Source organism: Schistocerca serialis, chromosome 11, assembly GCF_023864345.2.
Source record: "Schistocerca serialis cubense isolate TAMUIC-IGC-003099 chromosome 11, iqSchSeri2.2, whole genome shotgun sequence".
Lineage (NCBI taxonomy): Eukaryota > Metazoa > Arthropoda > Insecta > Orthoptera > Acrididae > Schistocerca > Schistocerca serialis.
Window position 1 is genome coordinate 100,122,021 of NC_064648.1, and position 12,513 is coordinate 100,134,533.

At 40.5% G+C, this 12,513-nt stretch overlaps 1 protein-coding gene across 1 annotated transcript in view; it reads left to right on the forward strand.

Annotated features, from left to right (window-relative positions):
- Positions 1 to 12,513, forward strand: part of LOC126426486 (zinc finger protein 492-like) — an 86,970-nt gene that overhangs the window by 4,540 nt on the left and 69,917 nt on the right. The window contains exon 3 of the mRNA XM_050088396.1: positions 9,597 to 9,659. Within this exon, the coding sequence (XP_049944353.1) occupies positions 9,597 to 9,659 (63 nt within the window). The remainder of the gene's footprint in view (positions 1 to 9,596; positions 9,660 to 12,513) is intronic.

The following is a 12,513-nucleotide window of genomic DNA, read 5'->3' on the forward strand; positions in this document are numbered from 1 at the left end:
ACGATATAGGTGAACTGGAGATTGGAATACCAGTCAGTCAGTGCATTGGTTTGCATGGTATTTGTATTTTTGCAGGTGTTTTGATTGTTGTTTTAGTTGCCATATTGGATATGCTTGAAACTGGGGTTTTTGGCATGGTGATGATGTCATTGATCAAAGCAGATGGATGATATCCCAGTCTCTTGTAATCCCATTTACTGATTTAAAATAATTGGTTTGAAAATGAATTTTAAGATACTTTTACTACTGTGACTGTTGTTAGAAGAAAATTTTGTAATACTCTACATTTTATCTGTCTTTGAATGTATAAATGAGGCCTCATTAAGACCAGCAGCACTAAAAGTTCAGTTGTAGATAAATTTTATTAGATGTTAATTATTAGTTATGCAGTCTGATAGGTGCAGAATGAATGGGTGCAGAATGAATGTCTGTTGGCAGCAAATTTGTGACAAAAGCCGTGAGGCTACATATTGAATATTGGCATGTTTGTTCATAGCCGACTCCTACATTAACTTCACAGTGTCATAAATAATGTCTGTAAAATTGCACAAGTGTTATATAAAACTGAAGCAGTTGTTGGTGTAAATTATTGGATACATTTCTTTGTAACTTCAAATCTGACTAAGGGCTACCATTTGGAGGGTGGTCAGGTATAGCAGCTAAACAGATTCACAGGTTGCCATTAGTCGGCGATGCCTGAGGGAACTTACCTAACCACTCAAACTACTTCTGAACACTTGTTTTGTAAATAAAACTGCCTTTTCCTACTGCTAGTTACTATATTTAGCCCATACGCGTTTCTCATTTTCCTGTTCTAAGGCATCATCAGTGGGCTCTACAACAATACAGTTTTGTGAGTTTTAGATTATCTTCATCTGAAAGTCTAAACAAACTTGTTACTTCTGAACAACCTGTGTTGAGCAGTTCTGTTTCCTTTCCGATCTGTCATGGGTCAAATTGTTCCATTTGCATTTTAATATTTGTAAAAATGCTTAATTGTAGTTTGTACAAACTTAGTGATAAACTTAGTATTAATTTGACCAGCAGTATCACGACTGTAGTCCTAAACCAGCTCCGTAAGAAAATGTAAGAAAGTAACTAAATACTCTCAAGATTATTAAACTCAGTGGTAGGGTGGTAGAATGTACTGATACAGGGCTTTGCTTTGGAATGTGACATCGCATGCTCAAAATGACACAGAACCGATTATTTATTTCAATTTTATATTATTATTATTATTATTATTATTTGGAATGAAAATTATCACAGATTGATGTGAAATATAGCCTGAGGTCTAGGTTAGTTTGAATGTTGACAGCTTGATTGAAAGTTGTTAAAGCCAACAAATGGGATGTCATTAAATTAACTGAAATATGTGTTGTGGTGCTTTATTTTAGACCTGTTGGATGATTTGTCTTGGGTTAAAGTCGAAAGTATATGATTTTTACATTATCATGGGTCAGTATGATGGCCAACATTCGGCCTTATTTTGTCATACAGAATTTTGCCAGATAGGCAGCTTGCTGTGCAGTTCGCATTAATGCTACTGTATCAGCTAGTGTGACTTCGATCCCCCTTCTTGAAAATGGGAATCGTACATGGCGTTTCCTCTTATAATGGAATTTCAGTTTGTTGGCAGCAGGAGTGGTGAGCAATAATGTGCCTGCATTTAAGTCCAAAGAATATAGGCAGTCCTGCTTCAATCGCAGGCTAATGCAGGCTGCTACACCACCTGATTATCTGCAATCGTCTTTCGCAGAAAGGATGAACTAGGACCTGAAGTCCACCCTCATCGCTTGTCATTTAGTGTCACAGAAACAATGGGATTTGCACCTCGATTGGCTATCCTTTGCCTTTAACCCCACCCACTACAAAACTCATGAGACCACTCTCATCAAATTAATGTTCTTCTCATTGAACTCTCAATTGGCCAGTTTATGGTGATTGAACGATTTGTTGCTGGAGTAAGTAGATGCGACAGAGATAAAGTGGGAGGCAGCTAGGAACAACATCAAGCTGGTACATCATCAGGAGAAAGACTGATATAACAAGCATAGCGAGGCAGCATCCATTAAGATAGACAGTGAAGTGTTCTTAAGAAACTTTTGGGCGCAAAGTCAAGGCAGTCAAGGTACCACATAAAAACTGTTACCACATTTTGCAGGACCTTATGTGCTGGGTCACCAGCTGTGCTCAGCACCTGGTGAAAACCTCTTAACCAGCACATAAGGTCCTGCAAAATGTGGTAACAGTTTTTCTGTGGTACCAAGACAGGGTGAAGAAATCACATGCACCTGAACCAGTTGATGGTGGAGCAGGTACACAGTGACCATAGGGCCTTAGGCAAAGGAGATTCTGGCACCCATCCCTACTTTTGCTTTAAGAAGGGAAGGTTGAGCCATCACTTATCACTGAAATGATTCGTGTATAGTTTTTTTCCTGCACTTTGCAGCAGTAAGATTGGCTGTGATCCCATATTTAGGCACGTGAGAACGATTTGAAGGGAGTTGTCATAGCAGCAAGACACGGTTGAAGTTACGTTGGTTACCAAGAGAGGACAGTGACCTCATCAGTTGTTGTAGCAGTACTAGTTGTGCAGTGGTCGGTGGTGGGCCATATGAGCCCAGAGTTTTGTTTTGCCCCATTACTGTAGTAATGCTTGTGAGTGAACAATATGATGTGAGACTTCACACTAATAGCAGAGCTTGCTCCCATTACTGTAGTAATGCTTTTGAATGAATGACGTGACGCGACGTCACATTAATAGGGGAACTGGGCCTTGGCTGCATCTGGAGGACAGTGCAGCCATGCAGAGGCCTAAATACAACTGTCTGCATCCTATCACCATGACAAGACCTCTACTACTGCCCTCTGCAGCTGTGTTAAATCTGGTTGGCAAGCTGTTTTCCCATCCAGGATCATTCTTGTATGGTTAACTGCTGGGTGTCCCTTTACAACTTTTGTGTTGAGCTGTGGTACCTCAAGTGTGCTGTCACGTTTGTGTGTGGGTGTTCCTCACCCCATAGGTGCCATTGTGCTGACAAGTACTACCTATGTCTATTGCATAATTTACTGAGTCTAACTTACAAAAACTGTGTAAATTCTTTGCACTATATAGAGCTTGGGTTGGGGAACTTTTGCTGGAGTAATATCTGTTTAAATCCCAATGCTTGGCAGGTTCTATAAGTGCAACTTTGGTAAAGCGTGCTATTTTGTTTGAAGAATGTTGTATTGAATAGCAGCATGTGTAGTCTTAATTGTGGGTCAACCAAAATGCTGGTAAAGGTTTTTCTTGCTGCACTAGATTGCATACTGTTAACCTCTGCTCAACTGTGTGCACAAGGAGCTAAAATTATGCGATGCCATTTTTGGTGTAATTCTAAAGATGTAATTTTTGCTGCTTTGCAGAGTGCTAGATTATTTCAATAAGCCTCCTACTTTTAATGGTTAAAGTTGCAAAGAAATGTTTTACATGCTTTAAAGCATTGTAATTTGCTTTAATAACTTTGAGCTTATTGACTACACATGCAAAGCTTGACTGCCTTCACAGCTGGTGTAAAATGAGCCATGTTCTAATAGTAGGTTTGGCATGTTATAGAAGGAACTTTTTTTCCAAACCAGCTGGGCTAACCTAAAGTGTTTCTTCCTGACCAGGACAAATAAGTGGGTCTATGACTGTGGAAGGCTGTAAGTTTGAGAAGTAATGTAATTGATGTATGCATTCTACCTTTAAAAACCTTTTTTCCGATTTAAAACTCTGGCTTGTTTTTGGTGTTTTAAACTATTCAAACGATTTCGAACCCCTTCGGAGCCACCAGCCTTCTTAGTCCTCTTTCAAATAATTTTGTGTAAAGTGTTTGCATTGAACAAGTGGACCGTCTGTAAAGTCTTTTCTTAAAAAACCTGTTTTCTTTTATTAAAAAGGAAAGCTATATTTTGCAACTAAGTTTTGTCACAAGAAAAAACAAGTTCTTTTAGTGAAGAAAGTTACTGCCATTTGTGTTAAATTAAAATGTATGTTGAATTACAGCTTTTGGCACAGGAGATCATTCTGAACTTGCTTACAAAAAAATCATTTTGAAGTTACTGATACACCTATATTAAGGCGCTACCACCTGTACAGGAAGGGTGATGATACTGGAGACAGGGCTAAGAGCGTTGTGGCTGTTTTCATTCATGTCAGATGACACCCCTCCTCTGTCCTTCCTATGACAGGCATAAAACTAGTTTCAGTGGAATCTCTCTCATTGATTAAAATCATAGTGTTTGCCTTGTAGCTTTCACCTCATGATCTGTTTGATGCAGGTACACTGACAGACCTCTTCCAGGGACAGCCCCACCCATTCACCCACATGGGTGATTTCAGCGCATGCAATGTTCTATGTGGTTTGACTTCCTCTTTTTAGAGGAGTTGAATTGAAACTTCCTGGCAGATTAAAACTGTGTGCCCGACCGAGACTCAAACTCGGGACCTTTGCCTTTCGCGGGCAAGTGCTCTACCATCTGAGCTACCGAAACACGACTCACGCCCGGTCCTCACAGCTTTACTTCTGCCAGTATCTCATCTCCTACCTTCCAAACTTTACAGAAGCTCTCCTGCTAACCTTGCAGAACTAGCACTCCTGAAAGAAAGGATACTGTGGAGACATGGCTTAGCCACAGCCTGGGGGATGTTTCCAGAATGAGATTTTCACTCTGCAGCGGAGTGTGAGCTGATATGAAACTTCTTTTCTTTCAGGAGTGCTAGTTCTGCAAGGTTAGCAGGAGAGCTTCTGTAAAGTTTGGAAGGTAGGAGATGAGATACTGGCAGAAGTAAAGCTGTGAGGACCGGGCGTGAGTCGTGCTTCGGTAGCTCAGATAGTAGACCACTTGCCCGCGAAAGGCAAAGGTACCAAGTTCGAGTCTCGGTCTGGCACACAGTTTTAATCTGCCAGGAAGTTTCATATCAGCGCACACTCCGCTGCAGAGTGAAAATCTCATTCAGGAGTTGAATTATTGAACATCTTGCCCATTTAGAGGGTATCTGCCTTTTGAACTCTGATCAGATGATACACTTTTCCTTATCTGCAGGGTCACATTCAGCCCTTGACCTTTATTTTTTGCTTCCCAGGTATTGCAGACTCAGTTTAGTGGGAAGTGGGCAGAGAATTGTTTTTCAGTGAGCACTTTGTGGTGTTTATTCGACTGCCGACTTGTGTGGTAGTCGACAGGAGAAGCACGAAGATGGATGATTCAAATGGCAGGTAGGCCATGCTGCAGTCAGCAGGTCATCTCAAAACAACAGGATTGTGTACAGGAGGTTGTGGACCACATAATCTGTGAGATCCAACAAGCTGCTGCAGATTCCAGTCCCCTGTCTAGCAATCACATCAGACAACAAGCTGTCCCTCACTGGTATGACGAATGTCACAAGGCTGTCAGAGCCAGGTACACAGCTTTGTCAAGATTCAGATACCAACCGATCACCAAAAACCTATCTGCCTTCAGATTTGCAAAAGCACAAGTGAGACAAGTGATAACAGAATGGAAGGTGAACTCCTGGGAGGAATTCACAACTTCCATTAATTTGTCCATGTCCACTGCTCAAGTGTAGGACTCAACAAGGCACTTTTCAGGCAAGGGCAGTTTATGAACCTTTTTGAAAAATGGGGTCTTGATGGATGCGCCAAAAGAGATGGCTCAGAGCTTAGCTGAACTTTTTTGCAGTCGCTGTGTCATCCAGACAAACTCCTGCTTTTCAAGTGCTTGGTAAGACTGTGGTGATGAGGAGGCTCCACTTGTCATGTAATGGAGAGGTGTACAAGCTTTCATTCCCCATGTGGGAATTGGAATCAACTCCATCTGTGGCCAGAGGTACTGCTCCAGGACTAGATCAGATTCATTATGCCATGCTCTGTCCTCTGTGCCCTGAAGACAAACACAAACGCAAACTCTAATCTCATTTCAATCTAATCTGTTTTGACAAACAGGTCCCCCAACTTAGGAGTCAATATCATTTCCTTTACGGAAACCAGACAAGGATCATACTGACTGTTACATGTATTGATGTGTGATCTTTACCAGTTGTATGGGTGAAACTCTTGAATGCATGATTAACCACCATCTCATCAGATTACAGGAATCCAGAGGTCACGTGTGCTGGTCCTAGAACAGTTTCTGGTGCTACTGTTCTGCCTTTGAGAACTTAATTGTACTGGAGATGGCGATGCAATTCTTCCTATGTTGAAACTACTTGGCTGGTGTGTATTTTGACCACAAAGCACACATCACCACTTGAAGGTACAACATCCTTTGCCGACTTTGTGAGTGGGAACTGCGTGGATGTCTGCCACATCTTATCCAATCCATTTTCAAGGACAGGTGCTTTCAATATCGAATTGGAGATTTGTTGTCTTATTGCTATGTTCAGGAGAATGAAGTCCCCAAGGCAGTGTACTCAGGGTCACATTACTTGCAATCCCTGTCAGTGGCATCTCCTTCAGCCAGGAGCTTTTTGTTTGTGGGTGACTTCACGATCTTGTACTCTTCCTCTGATCTTATAATGACAGCAAGGCAACTGCAGCTGACCAGGAGGAGGCTGAGAGCTTGGGCTAAGAAAATGGGTTACCAAATAAGACTACACATGTCAGTCACTTTTAAACACGCTTGTTGAAGTTTTAGCCAATGAGAGCTCACAATGTGGAACAATATTTTACGTTTTAAGGATACTGCATGGTTTTTGGGTCTACTGTTTGTTTCTAATGTGGCTGGTGCACCTGAAAGACTGGATTTTGGAGGTCTTCAGGTCATTGAATATTTTAAAATGCATTAGCGGAAAGGTGTGGGTAGTTGACAAGTCTGCCTCCTGCATTTGTTAGATCATGGTTAGATTACAACAGCATGGCTTGGGGATTAGCCCATATGTCCTATCTCAAGATGTTTAATGCATCCACCATGAGGGCATTCGGAGATCATCTAGAGCCTATTGGACCTGACCACTTCAAAGTCTGTGTGCAGATGCTGGTCAACCACTACCCAGGATTTGGCAGTACCTACTTTGGCTCAACAGGCCCCGAAAATAATAGCGTTGTCCCAGTCATCAGCATATGGTCCAGCATCCACCCCAACTTTGAGAGGTTGTTAAAGGATTTGCTCCATGTCACCATGCCATTTGGGATGCATGCAACTGAATGTCTGAGAGATGTGGATGTATCAGACCTCAAACAGCAGGGGGTGGAACAAACTGCCACTTTGGTGTCTTAAGGGGCCCAAAGTGATTTTAAGCTTGACACAGTAGAAGAAAACTAGTACTCCAGCTTACATTTTTACAATTCTGTTTGCTTCAATTTTAAGTACAGCCCACAGTTTTATCATTATGTATACAAATGGATCCCAGCAGATGAGTGATCTTGGTTGTTCAGCTGTTTTCACTGATACAGTTTACAAAGTACATCTTCTGGAACAACTTGCAAATTATGATGTGGAGTTGGATCGCATTGTGGCAGCACCTGAGCAGATTTGCAGGTATTGTGTCCAAGAGTTCTCATTTGCTCTGACTTACTCAGTGCTCTACTGGCAGTCCATCAAATGTATTCCATAGAGCAGTTGATTCAGCTCATCATGACTTCTTACAGTGGCTCCAACACTGTGGCAAGGAGGTGACATTTTGCTGGGTACTTGGATGCATCAGGGTACAGGGAAATGACAGCCAGCAAAGCAGCCAAAGATGCACATCCCGTGCATGCCATTGTATCATTATCTGACAGATGAATTATGCATCAGTGGGAAACTGAATGACTGGAGATGCCAGAAAATAAATTACGGTCACTCAAATTGACCACACAGGCATGGTGGATTTCATGCCAACCATGCCAATAGAAGAAAGTGCTGCTCGCCAGACAGCACGTAAGATATAGCCCTGGTTTCCTGCTCCAGCAGGAGGAGCCACCACTCTGTGACATTTATGATGTCCAACTTTCCGCTCAATAAAATTTGGCTGTGTGCGTCTTGTATACTGACATTAGGACAGCCCTCAGTTTGGCTCAAGATTTGCCCTCCATCCTCACTGATACGGACACAAGTGTTACACAGCTTCTGTAATTGTATGAGCTGTCGAGCCTCATCCCTAGAGTACTGGGGAGGGGAGGGGGTGGGGCGGACTTTAATATATTATAAACTACTCGGCATGTGGGGATAGCCTTCATCTCCATTCCCTCCTCCACACAAAAATTACATGCTGACTTTCCATCGGGCACTGATGAGCGTGCTGTTGAGCACCCCACAGCCAAAATTACCACCACCACTTATGTGTCAGTGGGTTGTATGGAGTACTGTCCCTCTCATATACTAGGTTTTGTCTGGTTCAACAATAAAAAATGTGTTGACAGACAAGCAGCAAGTCACAAATGGGCTGCCAGAAATAAGACAGACATTGACATCTCAAAGTACTGGCTGCAACAACAAGAAAATTCTACAAAGTGAAGTTAATTAAGGTTCTCTCCCTACTTAATACATACCATTTAAATATTTCGAACAAAGGTATATGACTGGTTGACAGAAAACCAAAGTTACCTTGTAAGAGTTGTGGAATATGTAAAATGTTGAATTTGGTATTTACCTTTGAGCGGGTGGTGTATAAAGTGTATCAACCACAATGAAATTGTTTTGCATCATTCTGTTGCCGTTTCACAATTGTGAGCCCATACCTATTCTTTCGTTATTGCTTCAGCTAACATGGTAATAAATTGTTGTCATACGTTCAAGTGAGCCGCAGTAATATAAAATAAGCAGGGGGCTAGGCAAGAAAAAATTACAATCCGTGCAAGAAAATGACTCGCATTATGAGCTAGGAGCACAATATGTAAATGTGAGACTTGTCCAAGAGATATTAATGATTGAATAAGCCATTGGCTGTGATGCAGCTGCACTATTTAATGATTTGAGTGGGTCATAACTGTGTGGTGACACCTGTCTGGGGCAAGAGAGTGATATAATGAAAGTTTCTGTCCTTATTGTACAATTAAACAGTGCTTTAGATCATATTATGTAACTATATTTCATTGTTGTTGAATTGAACTAAGATTAAACCATATTTTGCTCATACATGTTTACCTTGGTTACATAAAGACAGCTATTCTTTACCTATGTACACAGCACACAGCGCACCCACTTGTGTTATGAAATACAGCACACTTGTTCAAGGGTTAAGGTTATGACTGTGCCTTTCCATTTCATATGAGTGATGTTGATTTTAGTATTTAAAATTCTGGTTGTATTCTTCGATTTGACTGCAATACTATTATTTGCATGTAAAGATCATGAAACTGAAAAGTATGTTTGAAAATACTGGTATGGATAGAAGGCTGGACTGCAAGACCTTTATAAATTTTTGTGTATGTTGTCATTAATCATTCATGTAAATTTTTGTTTGTTCATTGAAATACACCTTAGGGACTTTGTCACTGTGAATTTCTATCTCAGGAAAGTGCACTGATCAGAATTAGTGATTAATTCTAAAGTACCATATTTAGACTTAAAATAAGTTGCAGCTTTATCAAATATGTGGAAGTCATGACTGCTTGAATATACTCATTACATTTATTTTACTATTACCACAGATCCAAGTCTACCCAACCAGTGTTAATTTAAAAGAAGATTGGGAGGAGACGGCGAATCAAGAGGTAATTCTAGAATTTATGTGACTGTGGAATTGAGCTCTGTTACAGTATGACTGAGTTGTGGTGAATGTGATTGGATGGATAACCAATGTCTGTGTCTAGAATGAGATTTTCACTCTGCAGTGGAGTGTGTGCTAATATGAAACTTCCTGGCAGATTAAAGCTGTGTGCTGGACCAAGACTTGAATTTGGGACCTTTGCCTTTCGCAGACAAGTACTCTACCATCTGAGCTACCCAAGCCCGAATCATGCCCCGTCCACACACTTGCCCATGAAAGGCAAAGAGGTCCCAAGTTTGAGTCTCGGTCCAGCACACAGTTTTAATCTGCCAGGAAGTTTCAATGAGTGTGTCTCCTCACATTAGCACCTAGATTTTTGGTACAGAAAATATAAACAAGACACTCACAATAACAAAGTAAGCTCTTAGTGGAAAATGAGGAATAGGGGCAAAATACACTGTATGGATTTAAGTGTTGTCTTTGAGCTGGTGAAATAGTTTTAGCATATAGATTTATATTCATAAAATTCCTTATATATCTGTATAAAAACACAAGTAAGAATACTGAGATACCATGTTGATATTTATACAAAGCAGTGCGTGAAAACTGGTGCTGTGTCCAGGACTCGAGACAGGATTTTCTGCTGTCATCACCAGTTGCCTTAATGATATCAGCCATCCAAGCATGCCTCCTTTAATGTGTCAGACCTTTGTGCATCCAGTGCTTAAGGGGACTCTCCATAAAAATCAAAAATCTTTGTTCAACTCATCATTGGGCCCCAGGTAATGTTTTACTTGAAGCAGTTGTTGTTACATTGATTAATTTCGAACTATTAACTTTGTTAGATCCTTAGTGAAGTGTTTGTAATGAACTGAAAGCAGTGTATGAAACACATTTTGGGTCTGTAAAACAGTTTTTATTCAACAGTGGTGCAGATGTATACTTGTGTGGAATAAGGGCAGAAGGAAAGAGAATAGAGTTGTAATGTGTGTAAGAAATGAAACAACATGATCTCAATGGGAACAAACCTCTCAAAGCCTATTACCATTAAGCGGGTTACATTTGTTAATATATTTTTATTGCCATTGTGCTCTGAGTAATTGTTGGGAACACACAACTATGCAGCTATGGCAACTTTAATTTTCATAAGATCTTTCCATAGACACTGGCTTTTTGTCACTTCTTCATTAGGAAAGAGAGCATTTGTTTTGATTACCTATAATAATGGTGGCTCCTTTGTTCCCATCCACGTCAACTATTCAGTTGTAGTATATAGTATTGTTTATATTTATTTAAAGAGCAAGGTAACAACTTGCTGAATAGTAGAAGCACTAAATCATTGAAAGGCACATAGAGAAGACTGAGAACTTTGGTAACTTTCAAACAAGTCCATTTTCAGAACTACACAGTATGCCCACTGCCTCTTCCACACCACACACACCAGTATAACTACATCATAACGGTTGACTGCATTGAGTCAGCACTATAGTGAACAGAGCAAACAAAGTTTCATTGAGTCTGTGGTTGTGGTATATATTTTTATTCTTGCTGAGGAACTGTTTGGTTTCAGAAAGAGCCATCAAATAACTACACAAAATCATTCTACAAGGTTTTGACAACAGCTAGATAGGTCTTTAGTTCTGTATGTATTTCCTGCAACTCTTCTTACAGTCTGAAATAACCTTTGGGATGAAGGCAACAGCTTACCACATCCAGTAGAGTATTGCAGTGTTCCAAATAATCTCCAGGTGGATAAGAGCTCTAGCTTTAGTTTAGTTTTACATTTACTATTTCCAACATTTCAGGACATGAAATCCCCCTCAATGAAAAAAGCAGCTGACATAACCTTGGGTCTGTAATTGTCTGCCAATTAACTGCTTATTTGCTTTGTAAAAGGGCTTTCAAAATCCAAAAGATATGAGTGCATTCCATGTGTAATTTGCTATTTATCTAATGCTTCCTGAATATAGTTCACTCATGGCCTTTACAGGAGTACCCTGTTGTTTTTCACTGAATAACACAGTACATAATATATGTAGTTGAGATCATCACAAAATCAATGAATGATCTGATTTGAGCCTTCAGCTCAGCTCCAGAGGAGGACAGGTATAGTCACAGTCATTCTCTGTTGATTAAGAGCTGCTGGACAATTACCCAGGTGGCTATCAAAATTATTTAGGGATGTATAGTGAAAGATTTTATACATTATTGGGTACCATCATGTACCACCATCTTCAATTGCATGGTTCGAATGCCATTTTCATCATCATTAACAGGAGATTTATCCACATGTACAGAAACATCTATGTTGGAATAACTTGCGCTTGACAGCTCTTGATCTGTGGCAAATGAAAGCAAATGTTGGTACCACAATACCGCTACGTAAACATCATCGGGAGGTTCACAGAATGGAGAATATTCGTCCTTCATACTCATTTGAGCATCTTGTGTTCAGGCATAGCATGCTCAAGCATGAATGCTTGTAGTGAGAGGATGGTGATCAAATAAGGCTCTCTGGGAAGGGGAGGATGGGGCAGCCAAATCCTCATGGCTGCTGCTCTGCAGTTGTGATTGTAATGGTAGCTCTGTTTCTCTGTAGGCTGGTGTTGCTTCCAATGTGCTCTCACGAGCTGGTGGAATTACACTTGGATTGATTTTATTATGCTGTAGACATATACCAGCAAAAAATGCTGCTATTGGAGCACAAAAAGTACAAGTATGTTCCTGTTCATTTAAAGGACTCTGAGCGAAAAGTAGAACACCAGCTTCCTCATTCTACCTTTCTCAAAACGTTTAAAAATTGGCACAAAAACTTTGGCACGCAAAAATAATCACACTCTTTTTAATATACAACACAC